Here is an 18430-nt window from a genome sequence, read left to right on the forward strand (position 1 = left end):
TTTTCCTTGTTAATTCATGTCCACAAGAAGGGTACCAACAGAGTGTACATAGTGGGAATATTCGTGAAGAATTATGCAAGGTACGTGGTAATTAATGTCATTTAAACGAAACATTATTAGTAAGACAGTTATTAAATAGTTAAAAATAGGTCACAATAACCTACTTTTGTCTTAGTTAACTTTACATGATGCAGTAGGACTCAGAAAGGCATAGAGTTTGATCAACATAGGATGTGTTGTTTTTTTTAAGATATCAGTTTAATGAATTTCATCGAGATCTATTATCCTGTAACGAAACTGTTCAATTCGCTTTATCAGATATTTCGTGTAAACCGTTTCGTTTCTCCTTATTTGTGTTTTACGATTTATTTCCTTTTTTCCTATAGTATTTCACATATCAGGCATGTAGTCATATTATCTATTACACCGCTTTTTTTCTTTCTTCACATGTTCTATTGTAAAAACTAATTTTCTGTTAAAATAAACGACAGCTTTACATGCTCCCTGTTGTTGCTATATTTTTATTGTTCTTCAGCTGTGATGGAGTTGTCCTTTCCGATACAGAAGTTTATTTTTGTTTCATCGTCGCAGAAGGCGCGGTCTACCGGTAGCAAAACGTTTCCCAAAGGAGGGCGTATTTTTTGATTGACTGACGATTTCCATCTATTTAAACGATCCAGCATATCCTTTCCATTTCACGAATACACAAATTTTACCTTTCACTCTTTTTAAACTTCAAAATCTTGAATACTTAGTGTTTGTCATCCTGGTGGTTGTGTAGAGCTCGCTTGTTCATAAAACATGCCCCATATAGTGTCCCTTTAGATCTTTTAGTTAGTAAAAAAAAAATTGATCACTACAAATTATTTGTTACGAGTTGTCAGGTATCCAAATACCATTCATTTGTTTTAGTTCTTGTTTGCATCAGACGGGGTGACGTTTATTGTTATATGCACCAATTGCCTATGGCAATGCTTAAATGCATTGTATTCATTTTGACTGAAATGATTATAACACGCAACGTTCTGTTAAACCTTTCCACTATATTTGTTTTATTTTCTTGTCCGAGTAAGTTGAAAACGATCCATTTTATTTGCTTTTGATACATTTTGTGGGTTCTTTATTGTTGTTTTGGGATTTTTTGCCTACAGATCATAAGCTTGTTTTGTTGTAAAATTCCCTTCCACTAATCAGCTTTTTAATCTCCAGATAAGCAATTTTAGTCTCTTGCGTGCTCTTGCGTGCTATTCTTAATACAACAGACCTTGACCACACTTGTATCATATCAAACTTGTAAATAAATAGTACATAAAACGTCACCGAGAGTACCATATTTTACTTCAAACAATTTTATGGTTGAAATATGCTAAATTTGAATTTACGTCACAACAAATAAATGTATGCAGGAACTTTGAAACATTGCTCAAAGTCGCCTGACGTAATTTTCTCTCTCGCGCCGGTTTCAGTCTTGAGGCATTGCCAATAGCAACATTTTAAAACCGGATATATTGTTTGAAACAAATCAATACGGCAGTGCCAGAAAGGTGTTACGTATATGTTAAGAAATTCAATATAATATCAATGATCGCTATGACAATAAGAAATTCAATATAACATCGATATCACTCTAACAAGAAATGCAATACAATTTCGATGATTATTAATATAGTTCATTAACTGCAATATAAATAAATACAACATTCCGACAAAAACCATGGTCTTTATTTTCTAGTTACAGAACTGTCTAAAAGAGAGACAATGTTTCTTTAATTTCACTCAAAGTAACAGCCCAAGTTGCATTAGACCGAAATATGTGACATATATGTCGGTAACCAGTGGTAGAATATTGCGATCTTCAAATAAAACGTTATAATACTTGTACTATATTTGGAATACATCGTATTAGACATAAATGGAATACTAAATATATTCATGAAATATTAAATTTACATCATATTTACAGTCAAGGAAAATCCTTCTGTCAAAGAATGTTTTCATTTACAAGTGCTTATAACAAATGTATCAACAAATGATGAATGCAAAACACACACGCGCACATAGAAAGGATAATTCGCATTAAAATTGCAAATGCTTCAATGTTCTCTGAAGTGTGGTGATAAGTAAAATATTGACATACCAACAAAACGGAAGTACATTATGCTAACATTGACAAGGAAACAACAAAAACAAAAACTTCAACGTCGTACAACGAGTACAATTTGACCACAAACCGGCGGCGAGGTTAAAGCTCGAGTACACTGAATAATCGAGTACACCGTGTGTATTAAAGTATTTAACGAATTCGTTTGTCCATAAGCTGACATATTAACACGTACGATCACATGCGAAACTAAACTGCTGGAATGGCTGATTCATTGTCATATAAGCAGTACTTTGGTTTTCATAGCATAGTGTAAATTTGTAACTACAAACCCAGTACATAAATCTTCACAATTAAAACAAATTTACCACGCCCTCGTTTTCCAGTCAACAATAACGAACAAAAAATCCGTGAATAACATTAACTAACCAAAGTGCACACACACTTATCAAACATTGGCTCATTTTCCTACGGATTTTATTTTTTCCTACACATCGCCATCAGTAGTCTTCCCCTAATAGAAACCATTCGTGAAAATTCAATAAGGTCCGACGAACATCAAAGAAATGTATGATATCCGAAAGACAGCAGTTCAAGAAAATATCGTTAAATAAATAGCTTGAGGTTTTACCGCTAAAATAGTCCGCTCAAGAGTACACTAAAAAAAATAGGTACAGAATAGCACATCTGATTTTAATTCTTGCATCAACAAATTTTCCAAAGGTAAAACGGAAAGCATTATAATGCAGTATCTTTTTTCTGTGCATGGATATTTTAAATATAAAGTTATCGTGAAATTTGTTAGTCGAGTCCGTGTAAAATGCGAGCTTTGTATTAAAAAAAGGGTCTCCTAAAATACAGGTGCATGCTACGAATAAGTACTAGAAAACCAATTACTAATTAATTGTTAGCTTTGAGAAGAGTAACCAATCAGTTAAAGCTTTATTAACTGAAGAGAAATGCTGTCAACAATCGCAGGGTCATGATTCTTTTTTTAACAACATCGTCGTAAAAAGTTTTGTTAACATTGTGTTGCTAAAATGTTTTCATTCGGATTGTCCCAGTTTTAATCGACCAAAGTTTTTGATTACAATATAACTCGATATTTAGCACATTTTAGTAAGGATGAGATTCAAATAAGGACATCATTTCATGTGCATACGCCTTTTATGACTGACTGTTGTGTACAACGTTGCTTAATCAAGAAATATTTGCAGATAGATGGTCTCGAAAGGGAGTACAAGGCACCCAGATGGCGGGTACGTCACAGGAAGTGCAGATATGCTTGAAGCTGAATCTTTCAAACCAGACTTCGACCAGCCAGTTTTCAGGTAACCAGGCTATGTTTCTTCCCTTTTAGTGACACTTAAACTAATGTTCATCTCGACTAGGCAATTATTCAGTACTTTCTAAAATGATAAACTCTGTAAATTTAAAAAAAAAACAAACAAACAAAGCAAAACAAACATCAACAAAAAACAACAACAAGCAAACGAAACAATGAAGAACGCTGTAGAAGAGCTAAGAATCGGGCTTCAATCATGTACCTACTCTAGTCCCTTAAAAGAACGTTGGAGTCAAGTATCAGACTAGTCACGTACCTACTGCAGTCGCTGAGATCTACGTTGTAGCGGAGTTAAGACTCAGAAAACAGTCGTATAACTTCTACTAACTTTGCTAACAAGTACGCAGCAGTTGAGTTAAAAATCGGACTACGGTCATGTACGACGGGGTATTTGAAAAGTTGTGAATATTTGTTGCTTATCTGAACCAGTCAGTAAATCAAATAAGCAATAGACAATTTTTTTCCATAAACGTCCGACACCTACAAATATCTGAAGTTTTTGCCACTGAAAAAAAAATAATACAGTAAGGGTAGGGTAATCTCCCTACTGATCACTGCCGACATATATAAATCTTATGATGTAATTCTCCTTCATGTTCTACAATTCTAAGGTGATCGCGTAATCATGGAAGATGACCTACTTTCTGGATCAGCGTAAACGAGCAGAGACTAAGAGATCACTCGATGTAGTCTGACTGTCAACAGGATTTTATATGTATTAGTTTTTATGCAAAAGGCCAGGTCATCCAGGTACTTTGTGTCTAACTCTGCTAGTGGCACAGGTCATTTTATGCCTCCACAATGCTGACAAATGTTTTGAAACACTGATGAACCACCGATCAGCGTACCACTGTTGGAGGTATCCATCTACCCCATGTCAGACGCATTAATCTACCGTCGTGATAGACTTCCTCCACGTCCTCCATAGATCCATGTAGCTAATTTTGGCTGAATCCCACTGTGAAAAATTTGCTGCTAAAAGTAGAGGATCTGAGAGTCACCAAGCGGCTGGAATTGCATTTTTCCAGTGTATGAACAACATAACAAAAAAATGGCATTTAATAACTTGATACAAGTACTTTCAGTTCCGCAAATAAAATTGTCGCATTCACGTATATTGTACAACCCGGCTTATTTGAAAGGTTATATTTATAGTTGCCGACAGTTTAGAACTTTGTTATGGACTCCCTAACCCTTTTAATTCTTGCATAAAGTCCATCACTTGATGATCCGGAGTTCGAAGATTTCTTATCTCTCCCTCTGTTGTCTTGGAAATCTATAGCCTCGTAGATTTCGTACGAACCTTGACATTCCGTGTCTTGAGAACATGTAGTAGACACAACAGTTCCAGTCACTTGCAAATCTGTGCGTATACTGACTCCATTCCTATCGGTAGATGCATCTCCGGAAGAAGAAATTGGAGGATTCTTCTTCTGTCCACCATCAAATGGATAGAAAAGCGGTCTTTTGAATCTTGTGGGACCATTTTTGTCCCTTTTTCTGGAAGAGAACACGAACACATGAAGCAATTCAACAAATGCTTAAATGCATATATGGCCTGCTTCGCTTTTTAAAACGATCATGCAGTAAGCACTTTTATGTCTTAACCGCTAACATGTTAAGTCCTATGTAACATAATTATGTTAATATTGAATATGGAGAGACTGGATTTAGATTAAAATTATTTAAAAAACGTATACAGAGTAATTATGGTATTTCTATCTTCGAATTAATTGTACTGAAATAAGAGTAATATGAAAGTCCGAAGTAAACTTCAAAGTCACAAGAATATGCCATGAAAACGTCACAAACGTTTGGAAATCTTTGCTTGGTACCCATGTGTTGCTTATATAAACCCATTCTGGACACTTCTGGATGGATATGTGGAAAAATGATGGCGGCCTTTCCGGCTGTGACAGTCTAATGCGATGAATGTTCCTTATACCATATTTAATTATAAGCAGAATTTAAATGAGTCATGTTTGTGTAACCTATTAAGCTTCGATTTTTTGCACCTTTTGTCTTATTCACTCACAGCCTTCTACAAAACAACCATTGTTTCCATTGCTCATGAAACCTTCAAGTGGACATCTGAGATTTATAATAAATGAGCCGAGTTTCGATATTACAAACCCGGTGCAATAATCTGCTATGTAAGGATCGTATTTCTTCCGTTCAAGCAGTGGTATACAAATATCTCGATATCTCATCATTAATCCTAAACTACCATAGTTACCTAGTGTAAATGAAAACTGCAATCACTGCTACCACTAGTAGAAAGGCAACGACTCCTCCGATGATCGCAAGAATATAACTGTTGCCCTCTGCAAAGAAAACATGAAGAAAACAAAGAAATTATATTTTTTTTTTCAGCTGAAACTTGTTTGGTTAGAATACCCGAGATCCCTTGAACTGGTTTGTTATGACGGAATCTAATTCATTAAAACATCAACCTCATCCACTCGAACTATTATTGATGAACTAATTCACGTGAACTCTTATGATTCAAGGTGTCGATGTTTCTCTGCTTATCATTTCTTCTATTTTTCTATGATTTACAAAAATCCATCTAAGCGAATGAAAAAGCTATTATCACAGTCACCTGGGCATCGACTATTGGTATTTTTTCTTCATTCTCCATGTAGCCAGACGTCCAACCCCCCACCCCGCTCCTTCAATATGGGATATACATGTTTTTAATTTTTATCAAGATGTTGGTAAGTTTTATAGTTTTTGGGATGTTTTCCTAAGAATGAATTGGCTTTACCAGTCGTAGATGCGTGAAAATGTAATCCTTCGGGGGTGGGGGAGGGGGGGAGGGGAGAGAGAGAAAGAGAGAAAGAGAAAAAGAGAGAGAGAGAGACCGAGAGAGAGATCATTACGTGGCTTATTTTTCTTTGACGTCTTTGCCTCTGTTGTTAACTCTTTGTTTGACGCTGTGGTAGACAGATCAGGTACTACTGGATGCTCTGTTGTCTTCAAATCATTGACATTTGGACCCGAGCTGCTATTATTTGTATCCGAAAACCTAGTGATGTGATCAGTTTCTGGCGTTTTCAATTGATTTGGTATGTATCGTGATAAATTTGTAACCTTAATTGGTGACAAAAGTGTGATTTTTCTTGCAGTTAGTCCTGGCGGTGTGTTTTCTTGTGAAGCAGACCACGAGATGCTGTAAGGAGGAGACTTGGTATAGATGCCTTTTGAAGAAATTGATGTACTATTTTCCTGTTGTACTGCTCCAAAAGCTGATTCAGATCTTTTTAAAGTTACACCGAAGTGTCTTGAAGTTTTGCGTTCTGACTTATCAGAGGTTTTGTGTACATTTGTGTCCATAAGGAATGTAGAAAATGTGTTAACGAAATCTTGTAAAGTTTTGGAAATTTCTTTAATGGATTGAGGAGTGCTTTGTTGTCCTTTGGTGTGATTAGAAGTGCTTTCATTCGTTTCTGGAAATGTTCTTCCAATATTGAAAGACGTTGGTTTACCAACCAAGTGGATAAAATTTGATTCATTTGCTCGTGTTGGTTGACTACGAATATGTACATTTGGAATATTTTCGTGTGGTGAGTAATCAGCAGTCATCCAGTCAAATGTTGATTGGGGTGAGACTGTTTTGTCAATATTGTCTTTTGCCGTGTTGATTTCTAAATTTGGTCCCTCTGCGTTATGCCCCCCATGAAACAGATTAAACGATCTTGAAGTATTTGTTGACCACATGGTATGTTGTAAGTTCTGTGCAATGTTTGGAGAAGTCGATGAACCAGATCTGTCATTTTTTGGGGTCGATTCTCCTATGCATTCATAAGTAGACTGGAGCTCGGAAGTATCCACATTGCATGCTAACAAAATGTCAGAATTTGTATCTTGCGCTACAAATAAAAAATAAAGATATACGAAACTCTTCTCTGTGACTCACTGGTTCAATCGGTAGGCAACGCTGAATACATTTATTGGTGAATAATACATGTACAGAATTTCGAGAAGAATGAGCTGAACTGCACAAGTTTGATAATTTGGACTCTGTGTCTTTTGTAGATGGCAATGGCAACACACATTGAGTCAGATAATCGAGTCTTGACAAGAAATTAACAAGTAGTGATCAGCTATTTCGAACGTCACATACGGGAGAGTGATCCCATACAAGATTGGTACCCAACACAAGTTCAGTGATGTACGCTACATTGATTTGTCAGAATAATATCAACAGAAGAAAACAGAAAACAAATAGATAAATCACTATGGGTAATAACCCGGTCGCGACGCCGGTTGTCTGTTGGAGATTTCGCAAACCAATAATTGTGGTATAGACATTTGTACCGGTTGAGGAAATTGCGTTCTTTGAATTGAAGAGCACAATAAACTTACATAAGCCTTGGTAGATTACTGAAATTTTACTATTTAACAAGTAGTAACCTTGGTAAAAGGTCAAGACAAACCCACGGAATCAACGGAATCTTACCTGATGCAGACAATAGGACGAATTCGGGTATATCAAAACGGCTGGCTAGGAACCGGTTCCTAAGACTCACGGAACTCGTGTATGAAACACTGTTAAATGCATCATTTCTAATTGATGGATATGTACCAGTCGAGTTGATGGCACTGCACGTGATTGTTTTGTTGGCTATATGAAGTGTGGATCTGGAACAACCCTTATGAAAGTTATTATCAGGCTGCATCATTCGAATGTCCGATATCGAGAACAAAATTCTGAAAGACCAGGAAATAATTTGATTATGTCGAAGAAATAAGAGATATCTGCAAGCATCAGTTCTTTTTCCCCAAAATAAACGTTAACACTTTCAATCGATAAAGATAGCATTAAAATGAACATTCCAAAATTACTAATACACTAGTAAAATATACTAACCATCTCGAATACGACAATACTGAAATTAGAAACCAATTTGTTTTCTAGGAAAATGTTTCTTCAGTAATACATACCCTATCATAATACCTTAGAACTCCTATCACTTCGCAAATCCAGCCCTCTAGGGCTAAAAGTTTCTAGTGGCACTTAGTGATCTCTCAACAACAACAACAAACAAAATAAACGAGGATATGTGCGTAGCTTTTAAACAGCATTTACTCTGTTAATAGGCTCAGACTTTCGTCTATCTCAATAAGACGGGAACGCGCCAAGCACAGTAATTTTAATACAGTTACTACAGACTAAAACTTCAAAATATATTAAACATAGCTGAATTAGTTACTTCCATTGAATATTCAGTTGGACCTTTCACATGCCATGTGTACTTTTCAGATAAAAGAAACTTATTTAGAAACAACTTGCTGTCGAAATGTTGTTCTATTGTTTTAAATTTCCACGTAAAAATGTTTTAATTCTTTTTCTTTTTTTTTTTGTGGTACCTTTTCTTACTTAAATGGAGTCAGAAATAAGGGGGTCGATAGTGAGGCCGAGAACATTCCTAATAAATTTCAGATAATTTTTTAGGCAAAATAGGACATATATTAAAATAGCTGAAAATATGTGGCCATAGTGCAAACAGTTCTTGGTAATTGTTAGAGGACGACCCATCATAAGCAAAGCTTCAATAATCGTACTAGTTCGTTATTGAACCACTTACATGACTGATGTCAAGTATTAATAATCTCACTTTATGTATTTGAATTACTGCGTTCTCAGACCATTGGTTAAGGTCAATGATGTAAATTTTATTCCAGATGTGCCTTTCTCCCTGTGTGTGTGTGTGTGTGTTCAGATCTCTTGCGAGATGAGACTCCTTTGTTCATGCCATATAGAAAATGTTATGTTAGTTAATCGATGGTTTGGACTTGCATTAAAATACACAAGTTTTTGATCAAGACGATCAGAGAGATCTCAAAAGTAATAGCCAGTGGTCAATATTCATTGAACTAATTATATATTACGGATACTTATCCCCAACACTTGTTATTTAGGTTGTGATTGCAGTCATGGACTCTACAAAATTAATACCGTGCCTAAATTTCACAATATTTAGGTTGTGTTCAATATGTTTTACGACACGATTTTCAGTGCTTGAATTGTTTTGTTTTTTTCTTCCATAGGAGGACTTGCAGGGTTTGTAGATTTTGAACTATGTTAGTACCGGTCAGTTAGTACTAATCACCAAAAGATCACATGGCAATAAACTGTACTATGTAGAGGCAGAAAGTGCATTCCGTTTCATCATGGAAACCTGACAATAAACTGTATTATGTTGAGTCAGGAAGAGCATTCCGTTGCATCACGGAAACATGGCAATAAACTGTACTCTGCTGAGACAGAAAGAGCATTCAGTTGCATCACAGAAACATGGCAATAAACTTTACTATGTTGAGAGAGAAATATCATTCAGTTACATCACGGAAACATGGCAATAAACTTTACTATGTTGAGAGAGAAATATCATTCAGTTGCATCACGGAAACATGGCAATAAACTTTGCTATGTTGAGACAGAAAGAGCATTCAGTTGCATCATGAAAACTTTAAAAATACCTTCAAATCTTTCAAGGATACGATTATTTTGAGCTTTATTAAATGTGGTTACCAACAGTTTTAGTACACTCAGGACGACTACTAGAATGATAAACTGTACTAGTTCGTTGGTGAATATACTAGGCTCAGGCTAGAGGGCGGATGCTATTTGCACGCTCTGGTATTACACATTGAATCGTTAGTTTCGTCTACACTGTTCAAAACAAAACTTACTGGTCTAAAGTGTTGATATTCCTTGTCACTATATATTGTATTTATGTTGTTGTTGTTGATTTTGCTTACTATTTTTACCTGGAACTGCAGTCGGATGAAATGACCTTGCAAGTGCAATCAATAGAGCCTCTCTCGAAGTAGGACGATTTTACGTAGACATTTCCGTCAAACATCAGATATAAGTCTTTTCCTGTGTGTATGCCTTTGGAACACATGTCGATAATTTTCTTGCCTGGAATAATAATAATAATAATAATAATAATAATCTGAAATTCATTGATAAGATGTCAAAGTATTGTTGAAGCAATACCAAATCCGTCATCAACCATGCTCTACGCAGTTAAAAAACAGAAGAACTTGCCCAAGATCGATAGCGAATTTTTTCATGGAGTTAAGTGCTTTCTGATTTCAAATAATGTCAGGTGTTTCATCACATGATAAATAAAATACATCACGTTTCAATTAATTTCTGAAACTCGTTTGACGATTGACACAATATGTGTGCAAGATAGAAATCAACTAGTTTTCATAAATTTTATTTGAAACGAGTACACTTGTACGATTCTACATTGACTACATGCCACCACTGACTTGCAGGATATTTCACAAGCCCATTTAATGTTTTCAGATATTATTCATAGACAAAACTACACATGTTTTGGTCCGAGTTATAGTAGAGAACGAGTTTGAGATTGCGTAGGAATATGTCGAGGCCCCCAGGCGTATCAAAGGAGTTCTTCCCCCGCTACTCGGAACAAAATGCTTGTTACATCTCCCCTTTGTATTCACACATTCTTTTAAATTTTTTAATATGTATACTCTAAAAATATGAATTAGGCATTTGGCATTTTGTTGAAGATATTATAAAACCATCTGAAAAAACAATCCCCATTTACGTAACCGGAGCTAAGCCTAGATATATACCGTGCAGTTGCGCCGTCGGTCTTTCTGCATTGCATATATGGTGATTTACTGTTCAGCTTTAGATTATTAACACTGTTGTGTTTTTACATATGAATGGATTTAAACTGCATTCATAAGCAAATGGATTTTTTTAAAAACTTACTTTTCAAACGGAACGTAGGTTTTGGATCAGTAAGTGACCCTTTATCCTACACACTTCTTGCTGAATACACACCCTACTGCCAATCAAATTTCAGAGCACATATCACATACAAATAAATAAATACATTAGGTTTTATATAGAAAGCTCATTAAAAATTTACAGCACTTTCAAACTTTTTGGGTTCTTTTTCATTAAATACAAAAAAACTTATTCATGCATTGAACTTAAAGGTGGTAAAGTGTTGCTATGTATTTAAAAGAACGAAGATTCAATCTCCAGACTAGATTTTTAACGTTTGTATGTAATTTCACAGGGAAATTTTAAATTATTGTCTTCTTTATTCTTTTTATTTCCTACTGGAACAGTCTCAAGAAAAATGTAAACAAACATACACTTCGCTATGCGTGTCCCAGGAATGAAAAAGCCTCAACAACAATATAACAAAATGTATTCTTCTAAAATTTGCAAGGAGCAAGGAAATTTTTTTTATTTTACGTTCGAACGTATTGGATAGCAACATGTAGAGAGTACTGAAGTAGCAGATTTCTTACTGTATCCCGCAAGATAATGTCAGCAGTTTGCAGTTATATTATGTGTTATGCTTTTTGTGTACATTCTCACTGTAAGTAGTAACATAATTATCATCTCCAATTTTAAGTAAAACAGCACATAAAAATGAAGACAAAAAAAATAAGTATTTAAACATCGTTTGATTTTGAACTGAGGTCTCTTGTGTGCAAAATAGCCATATTAACCACTAGACTGCGCAAGCGTCATTCCATAGTTGCAAAATTCCTTGTCATAATATCAACGTCTTTTGAATAGTGGGAAAATATTTATCGTATTTCGCTCCAGTATATATCCAAATTATTTCTCTCAGAAATTATAGTAATTTACGGCTGATATACAACAAAAAATTAGTATTCACTTCGTTAAGTTCCCTTGAAATAATAAACATCGAGGAAGATCCTCAAGTTATCACAGTGCGCCCCTTTTATGAACTTTCTAAAATTATTTTCCCACATCTATGATATGAGATGACATAATATCTAGTAATAACATTCGCATGTAATCCACGTCATATCAGTGGACATTTTTCATGATCTGTTGAATTCAAGTCATGTCAGTGAACATTTCATGACCTGTTGAATTCAAGTCATATCAGTGACCATTTCATGGCCTGTTGAATTTGAGTCTTATCAGTGAACATTTCACGACCTGTTGAATAGAAGATCTGAGTGTTTGTCACGCGACAATTAGTTACTAAGATCTATGGTTATTCCATGTGAAATTTATAAAATTCATTAAATAATTTAAATTTTAAGCTCAACAAGGCTAATTTAACTCGTTTAATAATCTTAATATGAAACATTCTTGTTAATTCGTCTTTTTAAATCAATGGCATGTAAGAACCGTACCTTCCATACACTTGTAGTGCATCACACCGTAGTTTGAAACAGAAGCTCCCTCAACAATCCGCGGAACCTCGACTTGGCATTGCTGACGTCCCGAACAAAGCCGACGAGTCGCGACAACGTCAGCATCGTGAAAGGGTATCTTCTTATCATTAGTATCAAATGTGCAACACGTCTTCTCCAATCGCTGGCAATCGCTGACCCCAAAAACACAGGGCCACGTTTCCTTGATGGCGTACTCCATGGACCCTACCACTATAACATGATTGCTGTTACATTGGACAATGAATGTGGAGCATTCGAGGTCCGAGCCGTAACAAGCTGTTGTCATCGACCAAAGGCTGTCACCACCTAGAACACCTGTAAATTAATTGGAACTAATACATACTGTAAAATGAATTTAAAGTTACTTAAATTTAGCATTTCAATTACACTTAAATGACAAAATAAACTATGGCAATATAAATAACCACCTCATCTACAATAAAAATGATAGTGGTGTCTATAATAATAATAATAATAATAATAATTTATGATGTTATTATTATTCCTACGTTTTACATCATCATCATCATCATCATCATCATCATCATTAACTGATAGCATGTAATGGCAATCGTTACTACCTCAAAGAAAAGAAATATCAACGCTTTTATTAACACTCAAAAGATAACGACGAAGAGGCGAATATAAACGTGGTATAGTGGCAAAGAACCACATCTATAAAAAAGGCAAATAAGCAAGCAAGTGTATATATTTACAAATGAGAAATTATATATGATGTAATACTCACTTGAAAAGATTTGTCCAAAATGTAAGACAAAATATATTTTGATGAAAACGTAAAACCAATATTCGCAACATTTGCTCCCAGCTGCCACTTTGAATGTCGCCTGCTGCATGGCGGAGAAAGAAAAATCACAGGAGTGGTCTTCCGCTTGCCAACGCCCTAGATAGCATACAAGAAACAACATTTGTATAGTATTTATACATCCTGTTGGTAGCGTTGGTTGACATGTTGCTGTCTTGCCTTCATACGATACAATTTATGTAAATATTTGCAGTTTGTCCCACTGACGAATGGCGAGTTTGGTGGCCAGTAGCGTTCCATTTGCTCCGTGCACAGTTAAATAAAAATATTTGGACAAAAATATATTCCTTAAAATTATCCAGATTGTATTTCCTGTAGTCAGTATAATTTCGCTTCCCTAACTTTGATAACCTGTATATACTCTGCACGTGACACGTACGGCATACATAATTGTTTCTCCTAAATTTTCTTTGACTTTTTGATATTTTTATTTGTGTTTGTATTAAAGATGTAAACTTTCTCCCCTAATACTAAGGTCTGGACGACTATATCTTACAAGTTGGCAGTCTGAACGATCGATTCGGGGAGAAAGTTTAAGAAAGCAATTTGAATTTGAAAGATAATATTCTGGCAAATAAATCAAGCCAGATTTGTACACCACGTAATGTTAAAAAACATTTTCTTTGTTCGATCGTCTGTACGAAGCACATGATAGGGCATATGTGGGCCCATACGGCTGCTGATGTTGACAGCCAGCTCAACTTTTAAGGTTTTGATTTAAGTTTTATTAATTATGTACTAGTATTTAAATTTAATTACCTATGTGTTCATTCTCATATGATTGACCTTTTGTTATACTGTTATGCTTCATTGGCAGAATTGTTTTTTTCTTCTTTTTTTCTTTCTTTTACTTTTGTTGATTAGTACTGTCCTGGAACTGCTGATACATTTTAACAGTTTAAGTTGTTCGCATTTTTTTTAGCGAAAAGTCTGAAGATGAAATTTGCGTTATGGTTTGTTATCTGTAGACAGTAAATTAAAGTTTGTTGTGAAAGCTTTAGTTAAATAAATATGCAGAGTCTGAGCGTTTAAATTTAACTGTTTTACTTTGATTTAAATATTTTCTCACTGTCAGTTGCTGTTAATGCAAGTTTTACTTATTTGTTTTTAAAATATTAAAGTGAAAAATAAGGGATTAAATTTGTTATTACCCTATCGTGTAAAGTTGTGAACCTTCTATCCTGTTACCTTGAGGCCAGCTTTCTGATTTGCTTTCAGAGGACACAGACCATTTTTGCATTATCCACAATAAATTATGAAAGGCATAGAGTTAACTTCATTATCGTTATTATTATTAGATAAAAAGGCATAACATGTTAACTTGATCATGATTATTATCAGTATTAGTAGAAAAACAATGTTAACTTGATTATCATTATTATTAGTATTACATTAAAAGGCATACCAAATTAACTTTATTATCGTTATCATTATTAATATTAGACGAAAAGGCATAATATGTTAACTTGATTATCGTTATAATTAGTATTATATGAAAAGCATACAGTGTTAACTTGATTATCATTATAATTAGTAATAGATGAAAAGGCATATAATGTTAACTTGAGTATCGTTATTATTAGTAGTATTAGACGAAAAGGCATAACATGTAACTTCTTATCGTTTTAATTAGTATTATATGAAAAGGCATCCAATGTTGACTTGATTATCGGTATTATTAGATGAAAAGCACACAATGTTAACTTGATTATCGTTACTATTAGTATTAGAGGAAAAGGCACACAATGTTAATCTGATTATCGATATTATTAGTATTATATGAAAAGCATACAATGTTAACTTGACTATCGCTGTTATTAGTATTATATGAAAAGGCATAACATGTTAACTTGAGTATCGTTATTATTAGTATTAGACGAAAAGGCATAACATGTTAACTTCTTATCGTTTTAATTAGTATTATATGAAAAGGCATTAAATGTTAACTTGATTATCGGTATTATTAGTATTAGAGGAAAAGGCACACACGATGTTAACCTGATTATCGATATTATTAGTATTATATGAAAAGGCATACAATGTTAACTTGATTATCATTATTATTAGCATTATATGAAAAGGCACACAATGTTAACTTGAGTATCGTTATTATTAGTATTAGTCGAAAAGGCATAACATGTTAACTTGATTATCGTTATTATTAGTATTATATGAAAAGGCACACAATGTTAACTTGATTATCGTTATTATTAGTATTAGGCGAAAAGGCATAACATGTTAACTTGATTATCAGTATTAGATGAAAAGCATATGTAAACGTGATTATCGTTATTATTAGTATTAGTTTAAAAGGCATAACATGTTAACTTGATTATCGTTATTATTAGTATTATATGAAAAGGCATACAATGTTAACTTGATTATCTTTATTAGCATTAGATGAAAAGCATACAATGTTTACTTGAGTATCGTTACTATTAGTATTAGACGAAAAGGCATAAATATTAACTTGATTATCAGTATTAGATGAAAAAGCATATGTAAACGTGATTATCGCTGTTATTAGTATTAGACGAAAAGGCATACAATGTTAGCTTGGTTATCGTTATTATTAGTTTTAGATGAAAAGGCATACAGTGTTAATTTGATCATCGTTATTAGTATTAGATGAAAAGGCACACAATGTTAACTTGATTATCGTTATTATTAGTATTAGACGACAAGGCATAACATGTTAACTTGATTATCGTTATTAGTATTAGATGAAAAGCATAGTGTTAACTTGATTATCGTTATTAGTATTAGTCGAAAAGGCATAACATGTTAACGTGATTATCGTTATTAGTATTAGACGAAAAGGCATAACATGTTAACTTGATTATCGTTATTATTAGTATTAGACGACAAGGCATAACATGTTAATTTGATTATCGTTATTAGTATTAGATGAAAAGCATACAATGTTAACTTGATTATCGTTATTATTAGTAACTTGATTATCGTTATTAGTATTAGATGAAAAGCATACAATGTTAACTTGATTATCGTTATTATTAGTATTAGACGAAAAGGCATAACATGTTAACTTGATTATCGTTATTAGTATTAGATGAAAAGCATACAGTGTTAACTTGATTATCGTCATTATTAGTATTAGACGAAAAGGCATAACATGTTAACTTGATTATCAGTATTAGATGAAAAAGCATATGTAAACATGATTATCGTTATTATTAGTATTAGATGAAAAGCATACAATGTTAACTTGATCATCGTTGTTATTAGTATTAAATGAAAAGGCATTCAGTGTTAACTTGATCATCGTTGTTATTAGTATTAAATGAAAAGGCATTCAGTGTTAACCTGGTTAACGTTATTATTAGTATTAGATGAAAAGTATACAATGTTAGCTTAATCATCATTATTATTAATATTAAAACCGATCACGTAACTACTTATCTATTAATTATATTAATATTAAAGCCCTTACATGGTATAAGTACGTTTTACTCCACCGAGGAATTCTGACTGTTTACTTTCTGTCCTAGTTGCTTTGGATATGAAGTGTAGGTACGTGTATACGATCTCGAATACACCAATTTTCGACCTCCTTTATCATGAGGGTTGACGAGCTAACACCGACTCCTGGCGGAGATTCCAAACAATGAAATCCTTACGTGCAAGTTTGGTCACTTAATATTTAGACACGGAGCCTTGACATTTTTGGAATTTCATCTTGCTAGAATTCCTTTCGGTACACACATTACTTATTGAAACTGATAATATTATGCGGGTTGGAAGGGATATAATAATAAATTTACAATTTTCAATACGAACAAATACAACCAACTACGTGACCCTGTGTGTTCCGATCACTTATCCACTCGAGGTTAATTGTTTTCAAGTGCCAACTTGACACATTGCGAAATTTTGCAGTTTCCAAACAAGGAAAAATTTAAAGTTTCTTTAATCGACTTATTGCAGCCTTTATTTTTAAAAAAAAGATTATCGGGAGATGTTCTTAGTACAGCATTTCAGACGTCGTAACTATATGTTTGCATTTATCTTTAATTAGTCTCTTGTAGAAGTGGGGTGGGGTGGGGGTGTAATGTGGTGTGTGAGGTTTGAAAATGCCCGATAGGTTTACTAGGTGTCAGCTTTGGGAAATTGTTATGTAGCCGTCAATATATTCGTCTTTCCAAAACATCACAAATATTACTTTTTACCAAACGTAATGTGTATTCGTGTCACACAGAAACATACTATATGTAACTGAATTCTTGACAACCGTGCACTAGTGCAGGGGGTTGGAGGCTGGTTGGCTATATAGAATAAGTGGTCGGGGGTGGCGATGTTTTGGAATACATTGGATATTCTAATAGACGTAGCTTTCCATTACACACATGGTACAGTACCGTAAAACACCAAACCCAACCAAATATGGACACATGAGATGCTCTGTATTCTTCTCATCGGTGTAACAAGATAATAACTCAAATAACTCGTCTCACTCACCCACCTATTATATGTCTACGTCAACAAAATACATTGTACTTATGGGAAGTTTCATCGTCGCCACGAGTCACTGGTTGTGACTGAGTCCTAATAAAGTTACATTTAATACAGTGAATGTAAAAAATTAAACAGAATTTAAATATACTCTTACCTGTGTCGCAAAAGAAAGGGTAATCACAATTGTCAATTTCTCTTTCATACGTTGTAGGAAAACTCTACAATCTGCCTCTGATTTTGCACGTGTTTCATCACTGCACGTGCATTCCCGTGCTTGGTGACATGTAATCTCATTACAAGCAGCAGACTGGTATACATGTAGATTGGTACCCTCAAGTACCACGAATAAATTGACTTCGGATATAGTCCTCAGGTACCATGAATCATATGACATGGCACATAATCCTCAGGTACCATGAATCATTTGACATAGCTCATAGTCCTCAAGTACCATGAATCA

General features: G+C 34.2%; 1 protein-coding gene across 1 annotated transcript; it reads right to left on the bottom strand.

The window, feature by feature from the left end:
• Positions 1-1712: 1712 nt before the first annotated feature.
• Positions 1713-18210, bottom strand: LOC149796441 (uncharacterized). Its single transcript, XM_089961121.1, has 8 exons — positions 18125-18210; positions 13420-13575; positions 12630-12986; positions 10224-10377; positions 7909-8159; positions 6329-7318; positions 5683-5770; positions 1713-4946 (listed from the first exon to the last, which is right to left on the bottom strand). Exons 2-8 carry the CDS (start codon positions 13526-13528, stop codon positions 4613-4615), a joined length of 2283 nt encoding a protein of 760 aa, XP_089817247.1. The 5' UTR covers positions 13529-13575; positions 18125-18210; the 3' UTR covers positions 1713-4612.
• Positions 18211-18430: the final 220 nt, after the last annotated feature.

The sequence above is a fragment of the Sinohyriopsis cumingii genome, chromosome 6, assembly GCF_028554795.1.
Source record: "Sinohyriopsis cumingii isolate HCF-2022 chromosome 6, ASM2855479v2, whole genome shotgun sequence".
NCBI lineage: Eukaryota > Metazoa > Mollusca > Bivalvia > Unionida > Unionidae > Sinohyriopsis > Sinohyriopsis cumingii.